The 14,769-nt window shown below is 41.0% G+C and overlaps 2 protein-coding genes across 2 annotated transcripts; both read right to left on the bottom strand.

The window, feature by feature from the left end:
• Positions 1-922: 922 nt before the first annotated feature.
• LIPT1 (lipoyltransferase 1) lies at positions 923-2,107 on the bottom strand. Its single transcript, XM_065891445.1, has one exon. It carries the CDS (start codon positions 2,104-2,106, stop codon positions 985-987), a length of 1,122 nt encoding a protein of 373 aa, XP_065747517.1. The 5' UTR covers position 2,107; the 3' UTR covers positions 923-984.
• Positions 2,108-12,452: 10,345 nt separating this feature from the next.
• C14H2orf15 (chromosome 14 C2orf15 homolog) lies at positions 12,453-12,794 on the bottom strand. The gene has a single exon (XM_065891699.1). The coding sequence runs from the start codon at positions 12,726-12,728 to the stop codon at positions 12,453-12,455; it is 276 nt and encodes a 91-aa protein (XP_065747771.1). The 5' UTR covers positions 12,729-12,794.
• Positions 12,795-14,769: the final 1,975 nt, after the last annotated feature.

Consider the following 14,769-nt stretch of genomic DNA (forward strand, 5'->3'; position numbering starts at 1 on the left):
GAGTCTTCGGGAAAGGGGAGACATGAGCGTGTCTATTCACTAAGGCTAAAGATCCAGTAAAAGTCGAGAGAGACTTAGGCAAGATAAAGGAGATAAATAACTGATAGTACAATACAAAGCACAGACAGGCTGGAGAGGAAGAAGCCACCAGCCAATTCTCGAGCCAATTCTTTGAGATTGAATGAAATAAGAAAAGTTGAAGTAGAGAACACGGGGGCGCTGAAGGAGCTCATTTCTGAAAGCCTCCACTCTCAAATTATAAATCAAGGTTTGTGACCAGATTAAGAGTAATGGAATTCTGAGCTTAGGAAGAGTGGGAACATTTACGAATAAGGCCTCTGAAGAATGAGGGGGAGTCAACGGGTGAGTCGAATCTGGTACCAACAAAGAAATACAAGTTGAAAACTATGTGAATTTTCTTCTAGCATTGCCTGTCATCTGGGTATAAGAGTGGAAATCAATTCTTGGAAAAAAAAAAAGGGTGGCTATGATAGGTCAAGAGAAACAAATGAGAATGCTGGTAAGAAATGGAATTGAAGCAAGAGACTGAGGAAAAGTTATTGGCTTAGGAAAGTGCAATAAGCTTGATTTAATGGGAGAGGACGGAAGGATAAGGAAACAATGAAACGGGAGAATTTTAGCGTTTAAGGTATCAGAGGTGGCAAGAAGCTGGGGTTATATTCCCTAGAGGTAAGAAAGAGAACGAACTCTGAGGTCAGAGTGTCCCACATGGTATACAACCCCAAGATGGTAACAGAGGAAGGAGGTGAAATACAAATGCAGCCAGGTATTAAAATCAATAAAGAGAGAGAGAATCTTAGACATCAATGGAAAATAGGGACTAGGATAGGTGATAGACAATTTCAAATAGGGAGAAGTTACTGAAGGAGACTAGATCTTTTTTATTTTAAGAGACAGACAATGTACTGTAAACATTTTTAATTCTGTCATTGAAACTGTCAATATTAAGAAATTTACTTGGAATCACATTATTCCCTTAATTTTTTCACAGAGCATATTCCATTTACTGTGTAGTTCATCATCTTCTGGACATGTTCTATGTAATATACTTGTAAGCATAGTCGTTTCAATTGGGCAAAATTTACTACCAATAAAACCTGAATTTAACTTGTCACGTATTTCCAGCGGCAGCCAATGGTCAGGTGCTTCAATATTACAGATTGCAATTTTTCCATTCTTTATGTCTATGAATACTTTAATTTCCAAGTGTGAATGTTCATATAACACATTGAAGGAAGTGTTTACACTGAACTTTGGAGTTTTGCCATATATCCACTCCCAGGTCTGTAGTTCTTTGGCTATGCTGTTTATTCCAGGAAACAGCGTCTCGTCTGTTGGGTTTATTAGGTGAATGTGATTATCGATTTGATGAGATGTAGCATACTCTGTCGCAATAGCATTTATCACTACTTCGCAGGTCAGGGTGGGATCTTTTTCCATAAGATTTTTTACTAAGGCAGGTGTGCTCGCAGTGGCAGTACTCCTGACCCCTTGATAAGGGCTCTTCAACAAAGATGACAAGAAGGTCCCATCGGTACTGCATAGCAAAGTGCAGTGGTGATAAGCAGCGGTCTGGCCAATCTTGGAAGCTGTTCCTGAGATTTTAAACTGTCCATCAAGTAAAAGGTCAAACCTTTCGGTAGCCCGCACATCCAGCTGCGGCTGGACAGCCTTCAGAGCTTTAACAACTAATTTTAGATTTTCCATCCTATTGTACTTTTTTTTGGTTGTAAAAAAAGTCAAGTTGATGTTACCCATATCATGGTAGACTGTTCCTCCTCCACTTCTCCTCCGAGCTAGTTTTACACCTTCTTCTCTCATCAGATTCAGGTTACATTCCTGCCAAGGGTTCTGATGCCGACCAATTACAACAGAGGGAGAATTCCTCCAAAAGAAAAGAACCGGCTTGGCTTCTAGATTCATATGGTCATGGATCCAGTCTTCTACAGCCAGGTTTTGGTAAACATCATTGGAAACTGACTGTAAAATGAGCCCACTTTTAACTGTGTCTTTAAAACCAGCTGCTGGGACCTTGAGGTTACAAAGTAACTGGAAGCAATTCTTCATTGAAAATGGGATCAGCATGCTTTTAAAAATGGAAGACAAACAAATTAATGATGGAGAAAAAGAAAATTAAATTCTAGTTTGTAGCTATCAGTTCTTGGTTATTTAATCCAAACTTATTTAAGTATCCGGTCTGGTTGCTTTTCTTGCCTTTTAGCCTTATCATTAGTCTTTAGCAAAAATTGTACAACAGAGTACTCAAAGGAAATAAATGATACAAACCTCAAATTGTTTTAGTTGAAATGGAATAAGGGCAGAGATTTTTCCAATAATAAAGCTGAAAATACATTATGTAATATATCTCAAAGACAAATTATTTTGAATTCACAGGTAATACACATTATTTGAGAAAAATGAGAAAATACAGACAAGCAAAAAGAGCAAAATAAAAGAAACCATAACATGACCACCCGGAGATAATCCCAATTAACACTTTAGTGTGTACCCATTTTTTTATGTACATGTGTAAAATACACACACACACTTTTCCCCACCAAAAGTGGAACGATACTCTTATTTCATTCAATGTTAAACCTATTTTTACATCAGTTTTAATGTTGTGTTACATTCCATTGTCAAGATACACCACCATTTACTCAACCAATCTCTTAGTTTGTAAGTTTAGACTGTCTCTAGTTTTTCTGTTATCAACAATGTACTCATGAACATCTGTCTGGAAAGCTTTAATTATGTCCTTGTAGTACTTTAAAAATAATTCCTATTTAATTTTGAGATACATGTTTACTGGCAGCCTGTTTTATTTAGATCAATATTAAATTAGGATGGACCCCCTGAAGTCAGGGGAGAGGTGGTCAGAGTAGCAAGGTTAAACAGAAAGGCTAGGAACAATTTTATTATGTTTTGTGTTAGCAGTGCTGATGAAAAGGCTGAAAATACTAGCTGTAATAATGAAGTATTTTGACTAGTTATGGTTGTAAAGAAACCATTCTATTCCGATTTCGTTTCTTAGAATGGTCATAATTTTCCTTTAGGTTAAAGACCTGGGAAGGACTGGGTTATTAAAGCCCAGAACTAGGCCCCATTCTTTTGTAGTTACGTCCTAGATGCACAATTCCTAGGGTAACAAGTCTTCGTATTTTCATCACTCTTGATATATCTTGATAAGTTATGCTACAGAAAAGCTGAACCAATTTACACTCTTTCTATCTAGAAAGGTCAGGAGAGGTGTAACAGAGGAAGGGATACTTGAACTGAGTCTCGAAATCTGATGGTTTTTACCACGTTGATGGGAGTAGCATGTTCCAGGCAAATGCAAAGACAGAGAGTCCTCCAACAGTAAGGCATGTCTTGGGGACTCCCTCCTCAAAGGAGTTCCACTGCCAGTCTTCCAGCTCCACTGAAACCTTTGGCTGTGCTGTCCTAGGAAGCCTCTGCAGCCAGATGCCGTTTCTTTGGTTAAACTCTTTGTTCCTGGTTCTGTTTGACCAAATTTGATATCAGTCTCTCCTTCACTGAACAAATGTTTATGGAGTGCCTACTAGGCACGAGGTAGAATAAAGAAGGGGAGGAGACAAATTCATGTAATTCTAAAGCATTTGGCCTTTTTCTAAAAGCAGCTGGATCTAGTGAGGTGTTTTAAGTAGGAAAGTGTTAAGTCAGCCATTATACAAAACTGCTTCTGCTGGCAGTGTTGAGCATGGATTAAAAACAGATAGACTAGGGGCAGGGAGACGGTTTAACCGACCCATGCAGTTGTCCCAGTTAGAGATAATGAGGGCCTGAACGAGGGTAGCAGACACTGAGAAGGGATGGACATGAGGACATTAAGGTCACAGACTGGTCCTTGCCTTCAAGGAACTCACTATCTAGTGGGAGACACTAAAAAGCAAGGAAGGTGATAATTAAAATACAGTGTCAGGGCTTCCCTGGTGGCGCAGTGGTTGGGAGTCCGCCTGCCGATGCAGGGGACACGGGTTCGTGCCCCGGTCCGGGAAGATCCCACATGCCACGGAGCGGCTGGGCCCATGAGCCATGGCTGCTGAGCCTGTGCGTCCGGAGCCAGTGCTCTGCAACGGGAGAGGCCACAACAGTGAGAGGCCCACGTACCACACACACACAAAAAAATACGGTGTCATAAGTGCTATGACAGGGTAAGTACATCAGAAGGCCATTTAACCCTCTCATCATTGGAAGTGACATTGAAGTTGAGACATAGAAGGGGTAAGGAAAAGTATTCCAACAAAGGACAGTAGCTTGGAGGAGAAGAAGACCCATTCAAAGAATTCGAAGAATTTAATTCAATTGGCTGGTATTTAAGAGTGCAGGAATGGGGAGCTGCAAGAGATATGGAGTTAGAAGTAGAGATCAGATTATGAAGAGACTTAAAATCCAGTTAGGGACTTCCCTGGCGGTCCAGTGGTTAGGACTCTGTGCTTTCACTGCAGGGGGCACGGGTTTGATCCCTGGTCCGGGAACTAAGATCCCACAAGCCTCGGGCCTAAATAAAAAAAAAAATCCATGTTAAATACTTGAACTTCACCCTGAGGGTGATGAGGAGGTGCTGAAGAGTTTTACAGATTTACACTTCAGAGACATCGCCTAGAGATTTAAGCAGGGAGAATCTTGATATCTGGTAATTGGTTCAGTGAGGGTGAGAGAAAGAAGTCAAGGGTCCTTTATGGTATGATTACAAGCCAGCATTCAAATCCCAACTCTGTCTCTTCCCAGCTAAGGCAGATTAGTTGACTTTTCTGTGCCGCAGATCCCTTATCTGTAATATGTGGGTAACGATAGGACTCATATCAGGATTAAATGACCTAATACATGTAAAGTGCTTAAGTGCCTGGCACATAGAAAGTACACAGGATGTTAGCTCTTTTATTAATTTTATGCATACCCTGACTTCTGGCCTGGGAAATGGGTGGAAAGAGGTGACATTTCCTAGGACAGATTTCATAGGAAGAGGAGATACGGGATGAAGATAACTGGTCCGTTTTGACTGCATTGAACTTAAGAGTCTTTGGCTACCAGCAGCCAATGGCACAGAGCTGAAGAGATGGTAACTAAGGGCTCCAGAATTGATCCAACTAATGTATTAATAGTGCTCAAAATATCTGTATTCATCCAGGCATTGTGGATACGGTGTGAGTGAAACACAGTAAAGATATTAATTCAAGAGATCTTGCATCTACTACGCAACAGGCATTGTTCTTGGCACTTGGGATTCATCAGTGAACCAAATCAAGGAAGGTGACGAGGACCATATGAAAAAGGAAAGGGAACATAGGAAACGTGTAAGTGAGAGGAACTGGGCTGCTATTTAATTTAATTTATTATGTATTTATTTATTCATTCATTTATTTTGGCCACGAGGCATGCGGGATCTTTGTTCCCCTACAAGGGATCGAACCCATGCCCCCTGCAGTGGAAGCACCAAGCCTTAACCACTGAACTGCCAGGGAAGTCCCCAGGCTGCAATTTCACATAGGGTTGTCAGGCTAGGCTTCATCAAAAAAGTGACCAAAAAAGCAGACTAAGTCAGAAAAACAAATATCGTATATTAACGTATATATGTGGAATCTAGAAAAATGGTACAGATGACCTTATGTGCAAAGCAGAAATAGCAACAGAGATGTAGAGAACAAACGTATGGACACCAAGGGGGAAAGAGGGGGGTGGGATAGATTGGGACTGACATATATACACTACTATGTATAAAACAGATAACTAATGAGAACCAACTGTATAGCACAGGGAACTCTACTCAATGCTCTGTGGTGACCTAAATGGGAAGGAAATCCAAAAAAGAGGGGATGTATGTATACGTATAGCTGATTCACTTTTCTGTACAGCACAGACTAACACAACATTGTAAAGCAACTATACTCCAATTTAAAAAAAAAAAGAAAAGCAGACTGAAAGTCGAGGGAGTTAGGCTGAGCGCCTACTATGTGCCAGAAACTGTTCTAGGCACCTGAACACACAAACAAATAGGACCCTGTGAGGATGTAACATTTCCTACTGAGCCTTGTAGGACAAGAAAGAATCACACAAAGAGTGAGAAAAAGTGGGAACCCAGGGATGTCTGAGAAAACCTGAATGCCAATTTATTAATTTACAAAGAGAACTATAGGCTATCAACCGGATATTCAGATCGGCCTGTCCAACTACTCTCTCATCATAAGTTTGCTTGGTGAATACTGAATCCGGACAAAAGGATGGAGTTATACGACTTCAATGTCTGGTGGAATGAGCCTTGAGGAAAGCGCCTCTCAGCTCCTGGGCTCTGGAGAGATCCCACTGTTAACGCCAGGACACCCTGTCTCTCCCAGAGGAGGCCTGGATTCATCCGGTCAGGGGGACCTCTCTTTTACTCCATGCTTCAAAAACAGATTAGACCGCCAGCTGCGTGATGTAGTCTTTTTTTAGTTGTCAGGATACTGTCAAGTTCTGAAAGCCTGATAAAATTTTGTCTCTTTAACTTTGCATATCTCTACTGTTACCTTTTAATTATTAATTTTTTATCGTTTTTTAATCAGAGGACAATCATATTTCCATGTTCTGGGAGGGACACTTAGCTACCACCACTTTGAATTTACCAAACCTGCTTCTCCATCATCGAACAGAAAGCAAAAAATAACAGGATCCCACCTACTCTCCTAGGCAGGCCCAGCTCCTTCAAAAAATCCTCCCCAGTTTTATCTTGCCATCTTGCCACCTGTCTTAGTACAGAACTTAACCAGTCTCAGGACAGCCGTGTGCCTGTTTGATTTCGCCTTTTTGGTTCTCGGTGGGCGCGCACAGGGCTGGCACCCAACATGTCTAAATTTTTGACCCTCCCGTGTTGCGGATAATCCGTTCCTAACCGTGGAGCTACGTCTTCCCAAGCTCTGACCCGACACTTCAGGGCCTGCAGCGCCAGCCGTGCGCACCGCCCCAAGGTCTCAGGTCCCCGCCAGCTGCCTCTCCTCGGGGGCCCACACTGCCTGCCCTGCCCCGCCCCGCCTTGCCACGCCTCCGGTTTCACGCACCTGAGGCTTCCGGTCGCGGCCAAGCAGCGCGCGGGCCCGTGGGGGAAGGACGCGTGCGACCCGGAGTCCCGTCCTGCTGCGCACGCAGCCGCCCCGCCCGTCGCCCCGGCCCGCGGGGGGCGGGGAACCGGAAGCGCTGCGTGGGGGCGGGGCCGGGGGGTTCCGGAAGGTCTTTACGACCCGCCGAGCTGGCGCCGAGTCAGAGGAGAGGCAGGGACGCTGCCCACGTTCGAATAATAGTATCAATAATATCAAAAGTCCTAGAGCCCCAGGGCAGATGGAGGTTCCCCGCGTGACAGCCCAGAGCGTTAGCGGGGAACAGGTAGGAGCGGGGTTGAGTCAGTCTGGATGGGAGCCCGCCTCGTACCCAGAGCAGTCGGGTCGGATGTTCTTTACTGAACATCTAGGCATTGCGCGGGGCTTTGCACGTCTCATAGTCTAAAGGGCAGGCAACTCCACTTAGAAGGGGACGAAACTAAAATCGGTTTTAAAAGATAAATGGCATTTAAAGGAATAAACGCTGGTATTCCCAGTACAGAGACGGTAACAGGTAGGAAAGAGTGGGTCGGAGAACAGACACACTGAGGGCAATGAACGTTACCACTTGGGGTGTCCCTCGATGCAGCTGGCAAGAAAATCCTTGTGGCTTAGCCAGATGGGAAATTCCCCCGTCAGGCAAAGTTCCAGGTAACTCTAGCTGCGTAACAAACTGCCTCAAACGCCAGTGGCTTAACACAACGATTTATTCTAACATTTATAGGGTCAAGGCTTGCTCACGTGGCTTTCTTCATTCAGCACAGGTTGGGTGAGCGGGGACGTCCAGGACGGCCTTATTCACGCCTTTGGCGGCCGGTGCTGGCTGGCTGATGGGGCACCTCCGTTCAGGGCTAGCCTTGGAAGGAGCACTTTGGCCACATTCTGTTGACCAAAGCACCAGCAAAGGCAGCCCAGAGTCAAGGGGTGGAGAAATGGACCCCACCTCTTGATGAGAGGAGCCCAAATTATTTGTGGTCATCTGTTTCAGGCTTCCACAGAAATCAAGCTCTCTTTTGGCTTAGAATAGAAACCATCAAGACTTGCATCTTGGAGTAAGAAGCATCCAGTGTTCACAATTTGGTGATGCCGATACAATGACCAGGGCTCCATATAAAGCTACAATAAAGACACAGTGGCTCCTTATTTATTTACTATTACCCTCTTGAAGTTACTCTAATTAGTCTTTCTTGGATTATGCAGGTGGGAATGGATTCTGTGCAGTTAGTCCCAGGAGTTTTCCAAGTTATCATTAAAAAGAGCCACGCAATTCTCTTGCCCCTTGCTTATAGTACATCTTTCTAAATTCCATTTCTCTGGAATCTGAGGTGGTACAATTTTTCCCCCCCTAATTTCCTACCGAAGTGTTTTTTCAAGAATGGATCCATCCTCCCTGCTCCTAGACTTCCACCCTGTGGTTATCTTAACCCCTCTCCTACTTCTTCAGCTTCTCCACTGGATCCTTCTGCTGACACTCAAACACGACCTCCATCTCATCTTCCATCTCTCATGCTGTCTACTCCCCTTCAGAGTTGAGCTTCTTTGTGGAGTTGCTACATATCCAGTATCCACTTCCTCACTTCCCATTTGTTTTTTAACCTACTCCAACATGGATTCTGTTCTGTTGTTCCATCAAAAGTGCTTTTTGCAGGGTGAGCAAAATGGGTGAAGATGATCAAAATGCACAAACTTCCAGTTATAAGATAAGTAAGTCCTGGAGATGTAAATGTACAGCATGGTGACTATAAAAATACCGTACTGTGTACTCGAAAGTTGCTAAGTGAATATATCTTAAAAGTTCTCATCACAGGGAAAAAAAAACTATGTGTTGATAGATGTTAACTTCTTACAGTGATCACTTTGCAATCTATACGAAATCATGTTGCGCACCTGGAACTAATATAATGGCATATGTCAATTATATATCAATTTTAAAAATTTATTTTAAAAATAATAAAATTCTTTAAATCATTAAAAAACTATTCAGGGATGATGGAGAATTAGGTCAGCTACTTACTCTCAAATGGTTGGGAGGAGAGGGAAAGGCCTTTGTACCATGCTTGCAACTTTGAAACAACTTTGAAACAATTTGAGATTGTTTCAAAATAAAAGGAAAATAATATATGTTAGGTGTCTGGCATTGTAATAAAGACTGTGAGCACCCCACCCAGGTCCCCTTTACCCTTAATTCAGCATCCATTCTCCAGCTGGTGTGAATGAAGGAGCTTGCAGGCACAGGCACACCAGAGTGATTCACCCTGCATCCCTGCCCACCAGCCTCCCACTTTGGCTTGGAGGTGGCAACCGATGCCTGACTGGCCTAGCGCTGCAATAGTCCCACCCCTTGCCTCAAAGTGGGACAGTGGGACAACGTCGCAGTATGATCCCTCCAGAGCACCCTGTGAGTCAGGCCACGAATTTATCTGAGTGCTCATTCTTCGTTGATTCCTCCTGCTTCCCTGACTCCCTTACAGGCTTACCTTAAAGAGCACACTCTCAAAAATCATGTGCATCTGGGTCCTTGTCTCAAGCAGCTTCTAGGGAATCTCAACTAAGCCAGTTACACAACAGCTCAGTAAATGATAACTATTATTACTGGCATCAATGACAACACCATTAGATGCAATACCAATGCATGCGTTATAGGTCTTATAGGTATGTTGAATCTAAGGTCTCCTAACATCCTTATTTCTCCTGAACTATATTATTTTTATATGGAAAGTTTCTTATCAGAAACAATGGCAGAACTCTGAAAAATGTTCACTTTAGGATTCTGCTCGTAGAATTCTTCCATAAAACAAATAAACACCTAAGTGAGGCTGTTGTTCTGATTAAACTTATTCCATTCTACCCCTTCCAGGAAGTATTTGTGGATTTCCATTCCCAGGTGTGCTGCTAAAACTATGGCTTCGTTTGGATTTGGGGATTCCAATTCTCTGATGTCTTAGCAGCAACAGTTCTCAATCAGAGTAATTAATGCTTGCATTTGTTATCATCTCAATAACTGGATTGTGCTAGAACATTTGACATCCTGCAATGCCTGGGGCATCACATACAATGAAGGACATCCCAAATTCAGCGTCCAACACACTATCAAATGTCCTGTTGGACATTCATGGAGGTGGAAAACCAGTCTGTAAATATTTGAGCCAAGTCTCTATTAAAGAAAAAAGTGGTTTTGCTAAGGTCACTAGTGCCATTCATGTTGCTAGATCCAGTGGACCTTTCAAGTCCTCATCTACCATTTCAGTTGACTGCCTCCACCTTAAAGACTTTTGTGGGCAATCTTGACATTATCCTGTCTTGGTTTTCCACCAACTCTGCCAACTCTTCAGTCCCCTTAGCCAGCTCCCCCTGCGCTGCCCAGCCCCTAAGTGTTGTAGTTGCTTTATCTCACACTATACATCCACCATAAGCAACCTCTTTCGTTCCCATAGCTTTAGATGCCATTCTGTATACAACTTCACAATTTGTATTTTTTCATTCCATACATAGGACTGTCTGCCTTAGAAACAGGTATGCCCAAAACCCATGCTCCCAAGCTCTTTCCCCCAGGGAACCTCCATGCATCTAGCTTTTTTGTTTTTGTTTTTTTACTAGAAATCCTTTCATTTTCCTCATTTCCCACTTTAAGACCATCAGTCTGCCCTGCCAAACTTCACCTGGACTCTGTCCCCTTCTCGATATACCTCGACCATCACCATCACCTCACTTGGACAACCATGTCCCTGCAAAAGCTATACATGTCACATCCTCAGAGAAGCCTTCCTAGTTCCCACAATTAAAAATCAAGTGTAGGGCTTCCCTGGTGGTGCAGTGGTTGAGAGTTTGCCTGCCGATGCAGGGGACACGGGTTTGTGCCCCGGTCCGGAAAGATCCCACATGCCACGGAGCGGCTGGGCCCGTGAGCCATGGCCGCTGAGCCTGCGCGTCCGGAGCCTGCGCCCCGCAACGGGAGAGGCCACAACAGTGAGAGGCCCACGTACCATAAAAAAAAAAAAAAAAAAAAAAAAAATCAAGTGTATGTGTTAGGTCTCCTCTTCTGTCTCTCTGAAATTTAACTTTTTCTTCATGGCACATCACAATTTGTATCATATAATTACTGTCTGATGTTCTACCTTCCCTGGTAGACAGACAGTAAGCACTATGAAGATAGTGGTAATTGTATCCTGTACCACTGTATCCTGAGCACCAAGCACAGTGCCAGGCTAGGCGAACAAATGAATGATTTGTGTATTTTTTCTCTCCCAAAAAATTATATTCTATAAATGATAAAGAGCATTATCTTAGTGGCTTACATCCCATTCAATGTTTTTTTTTTTTAACTCTACAAATACGTGACATCTGTTTGGTTTTTTTCTGATTTACAAAATATTTCTTCTCCTAAAAGAAGATGCCTTTTCCTCTTTGAATATGCCTTTTTCCTTTATGAATATTAAGGAGGTTACTCAATTGAGCATTAGAGATCACAAGTAAATATTAAAGTACAGGAAAATATTCAAACCATACATAATAGAAATATTTATAAGTCACTGTTTGTCCAGACACAAATGGTTTTTAACTTCAGCTTACATTACTTGGGACAATACTGCTGTTTCAAACTACTAGATGTTTTAATAAGAATGGCAAACTGATACATACAAAACAAGAATCTTTTTTAACAACTAGGCTGCTTTATTATATTAAATATTGGTGGTATAAAATGGTAACATCTGCAAGATAAATTATTACACTTAGAAAAAACTATTTTGTGAACTCTGAAATGAATTCCACATGGGTGAAAAAAAGTCTTAAAAGGATGATTTGAAATGTGAAATGCTTCTCAAGGTACGTAATTTACTGGTCTTTGAGTTTAGCTGCCGGTGATCTTTAACAGAACAGACATGAAAAAATGCAAGAAGATAAAGTATTCTAAAGCAAAATCCCTAACTGGAATTTCAACATACAAAATCAGTACACCAGAAATCATGTGAAATACTGATGTCAAATTGTTTGGGTACTGTGTTTTGGGTCTTTGATCACTTGTTAGAGAAATACATTATAATTAAAATGTTTTGGTGCCATTTAAATACTGTTACACAAAAACTCTGATTTTTTGACAAGGACAGAATGTAATACCAGAGAAATCTTCTTTGAATTTTGGGAAGTTTCTTCTCTCTAAAGCAACTTTTTTGAATATGTATCATCAAAAAGTGCAATCTACAGTGATTCATAAATAGTGAAAAATAAGCAATCGTCTTCCTTCATTTTGTTAGGTTTTCATAATAAGGTTAAGTTCTCATTCAACAGGCCCTCTTAGTCAAAAGCAATTTTTGGTTTCTTTGGTAACATACACAAATAACTTCATTCCACATCTATAATTTCTATTCCATCACTTTCTTTAACATACACCACTGAACCCAAGGCTTTCTCCGAAAGAGATCCTGTGCCAGTATCTTTGCTCCTTGTAAAGTTTTCTTGGTTTGTGTCTTCTAATCTTATTTTCTTGGTGTTTTGAAATAACTGAGTCACTGGTTCCAATTTGCTTTTCTCAGTCCCTTGCATTAAGTGATCATCCACTTTTGAATCCATATGCATAGCAGATACCTGAGTAGCAGATTTACTAAGAGAAAATCCCATTGGGACAGCTGAATAAAAATAGTTTGCAGGTCCCTCTTTAAGTAGTGGAGACGTTTCTTCAACTTGACTGCTTGGGGAAAAAATTGTTACAAGTGAATACAGCGGGAATTTCAACTAACTTCATGGCAATGTTTGTTTTAATGAAATTTCATGGTGATGATGCCAAAAATATAAAGTAAGATCGCCTTCCACCTCTCAGTGTTTACATTTTCTTTGTGGAAGGGTTTGCAGGTTCTACAGATTCTCCGAAAGTCTTTTTATTAAAAGGAATTTACTAGATGTTACCTTTCATCACCTTGCAGAAAATAATAGAACTTCTCTACTTAGTTCTGCCTATCATTCTTATTATCAAAAACTTTTAATTTATTATTAATGGATTAAAGAAATAATTACTGAAGGCCAAACACTCTGCTAGGTGTTCTGGAAAAAAAAAAAGCTGCCCAAACAACTGTAACCATTTACACACGTAATAATACACTATCAAAATAATGAAGGAAAAACTGACAGAAATGAAGGGAGAAATAGACAATTCTACAATAATAGTTGGAGATTTCAAAACTGAACTGTCAATAATGGAGAGAACAACCAGACAGGACACAAGTAAGGGAATAGAGGATTTAAACAACACAATAAACTGACTAGAGCTAACAAACACATGCAGAACACTCCACCCAACAACAGGATACATATTCTTCTCAAGGGGACATTTTCCAGGATAGACCATATGTTAGGCCACAAATTAAGTCTCAGTAGATTTAAAAAGATGGATATCATACAAAGTATGGATATCATACAAAGCATCTTCTCTGACCACAATGGGATGAAGTCAGAAATCAACAACAGAAGTAAAACAGGAAAATTCACATATTTGTGGAAATTAAACAGTATACTCTTAAACAACCAATGGATCAAAGAAATCACAAGGGAAATTTTAAAAAATACTTAGAGATGAAGATAAACAAAAACACAACATATCAAACTTACAGGATGAAGCAAAATCAGTACTAAGGGGGGAATTTATAGTTATAAATACTTGCATTAAAAAAACAAGGAAGATCTTAAATCAGCAAACTTTACAGCTTAATGAACTAGAAAAAGAAGAAGAAACTAAACCCATTACTAGCAGAAGGAAGGAAACAATAAAGACTAGAGCAGAGATAAATGGAGTAGAGAACAGAAAAGCAATAGAGGATAATCAATTAAACCAAAAGTACTTTTTGAAAAGAGCAACAAAATTGACAAACTACCTCGATGGACTGAGAAAACTCAAATTACTAAGTCAGAAATGAAAGGGGACATTACTACTGATTCTACAGAAATAAAAAGTATTATAAGAGAGTGCTATGAACAATTGTATGCCAACAAATTGGATATCCTAGCTGAATGGACAAATTCCTAGAAATGCAAAACCTACCAAGACTAAGTCAATAAGAAACGAAAATCTGAATAGACCTATGACTGCTCTGACCATTCAGTGGGGGAAAGGGCAGCCTTTTCAACAAAATGTGCTGGGAAAACTGGATATCCACACGCAGAAGAATGAAGTTGGACCCTTACCTAATACCATATACAAAAACTAACGCAAGATGGATCAAAGACCTAAATGTAAGACCTAAAGCTCTAACTCTTAAAAGAAAACATAAGGCAAAAGCTTCCTGATGGATTTGCAATGATTTGAATACACCACCAAAGGCAGAGGCAACAAAAGAAAAAACAGACAAGTTGGAACTTATGAGAATATATAAATTTTGTGCATTAATAGACACGAGACTATAAAGGCAACACACAGAAGGAGAAAATATTTGCAAACCATATATATGATAAGGGACTAATACCCAGAATATACAGAGAACTGAAACGCAACAACAACAAAATAATCCAATTCAAAATTTGGCAAAGGACTTGAATAGCCATTTCTCCAGAGAAGATATATGAATGGCCAACAATTACATGAAAAAATGCTCACCATCACTAATATTTAGGGAAATTCGGATCACAGCTACCAATTAGATACAGCCTCACAACCATTAGGATAGCTACT

The sequence above is a fragment of the Phocoena phocoena genome, chromosome 14, assembly GCF_963924675.1.
Source record: "Phocoena phocoena chromosome 14, mPhoPho1.1, whole genome shotgun sequence".
Taxonomy (NCBI): Eukaryota; Metazoa; Chordata; class Mammalia; order Artiodactyla; family Phocoenidae; genus Phocoena; species Phocoena phocoena.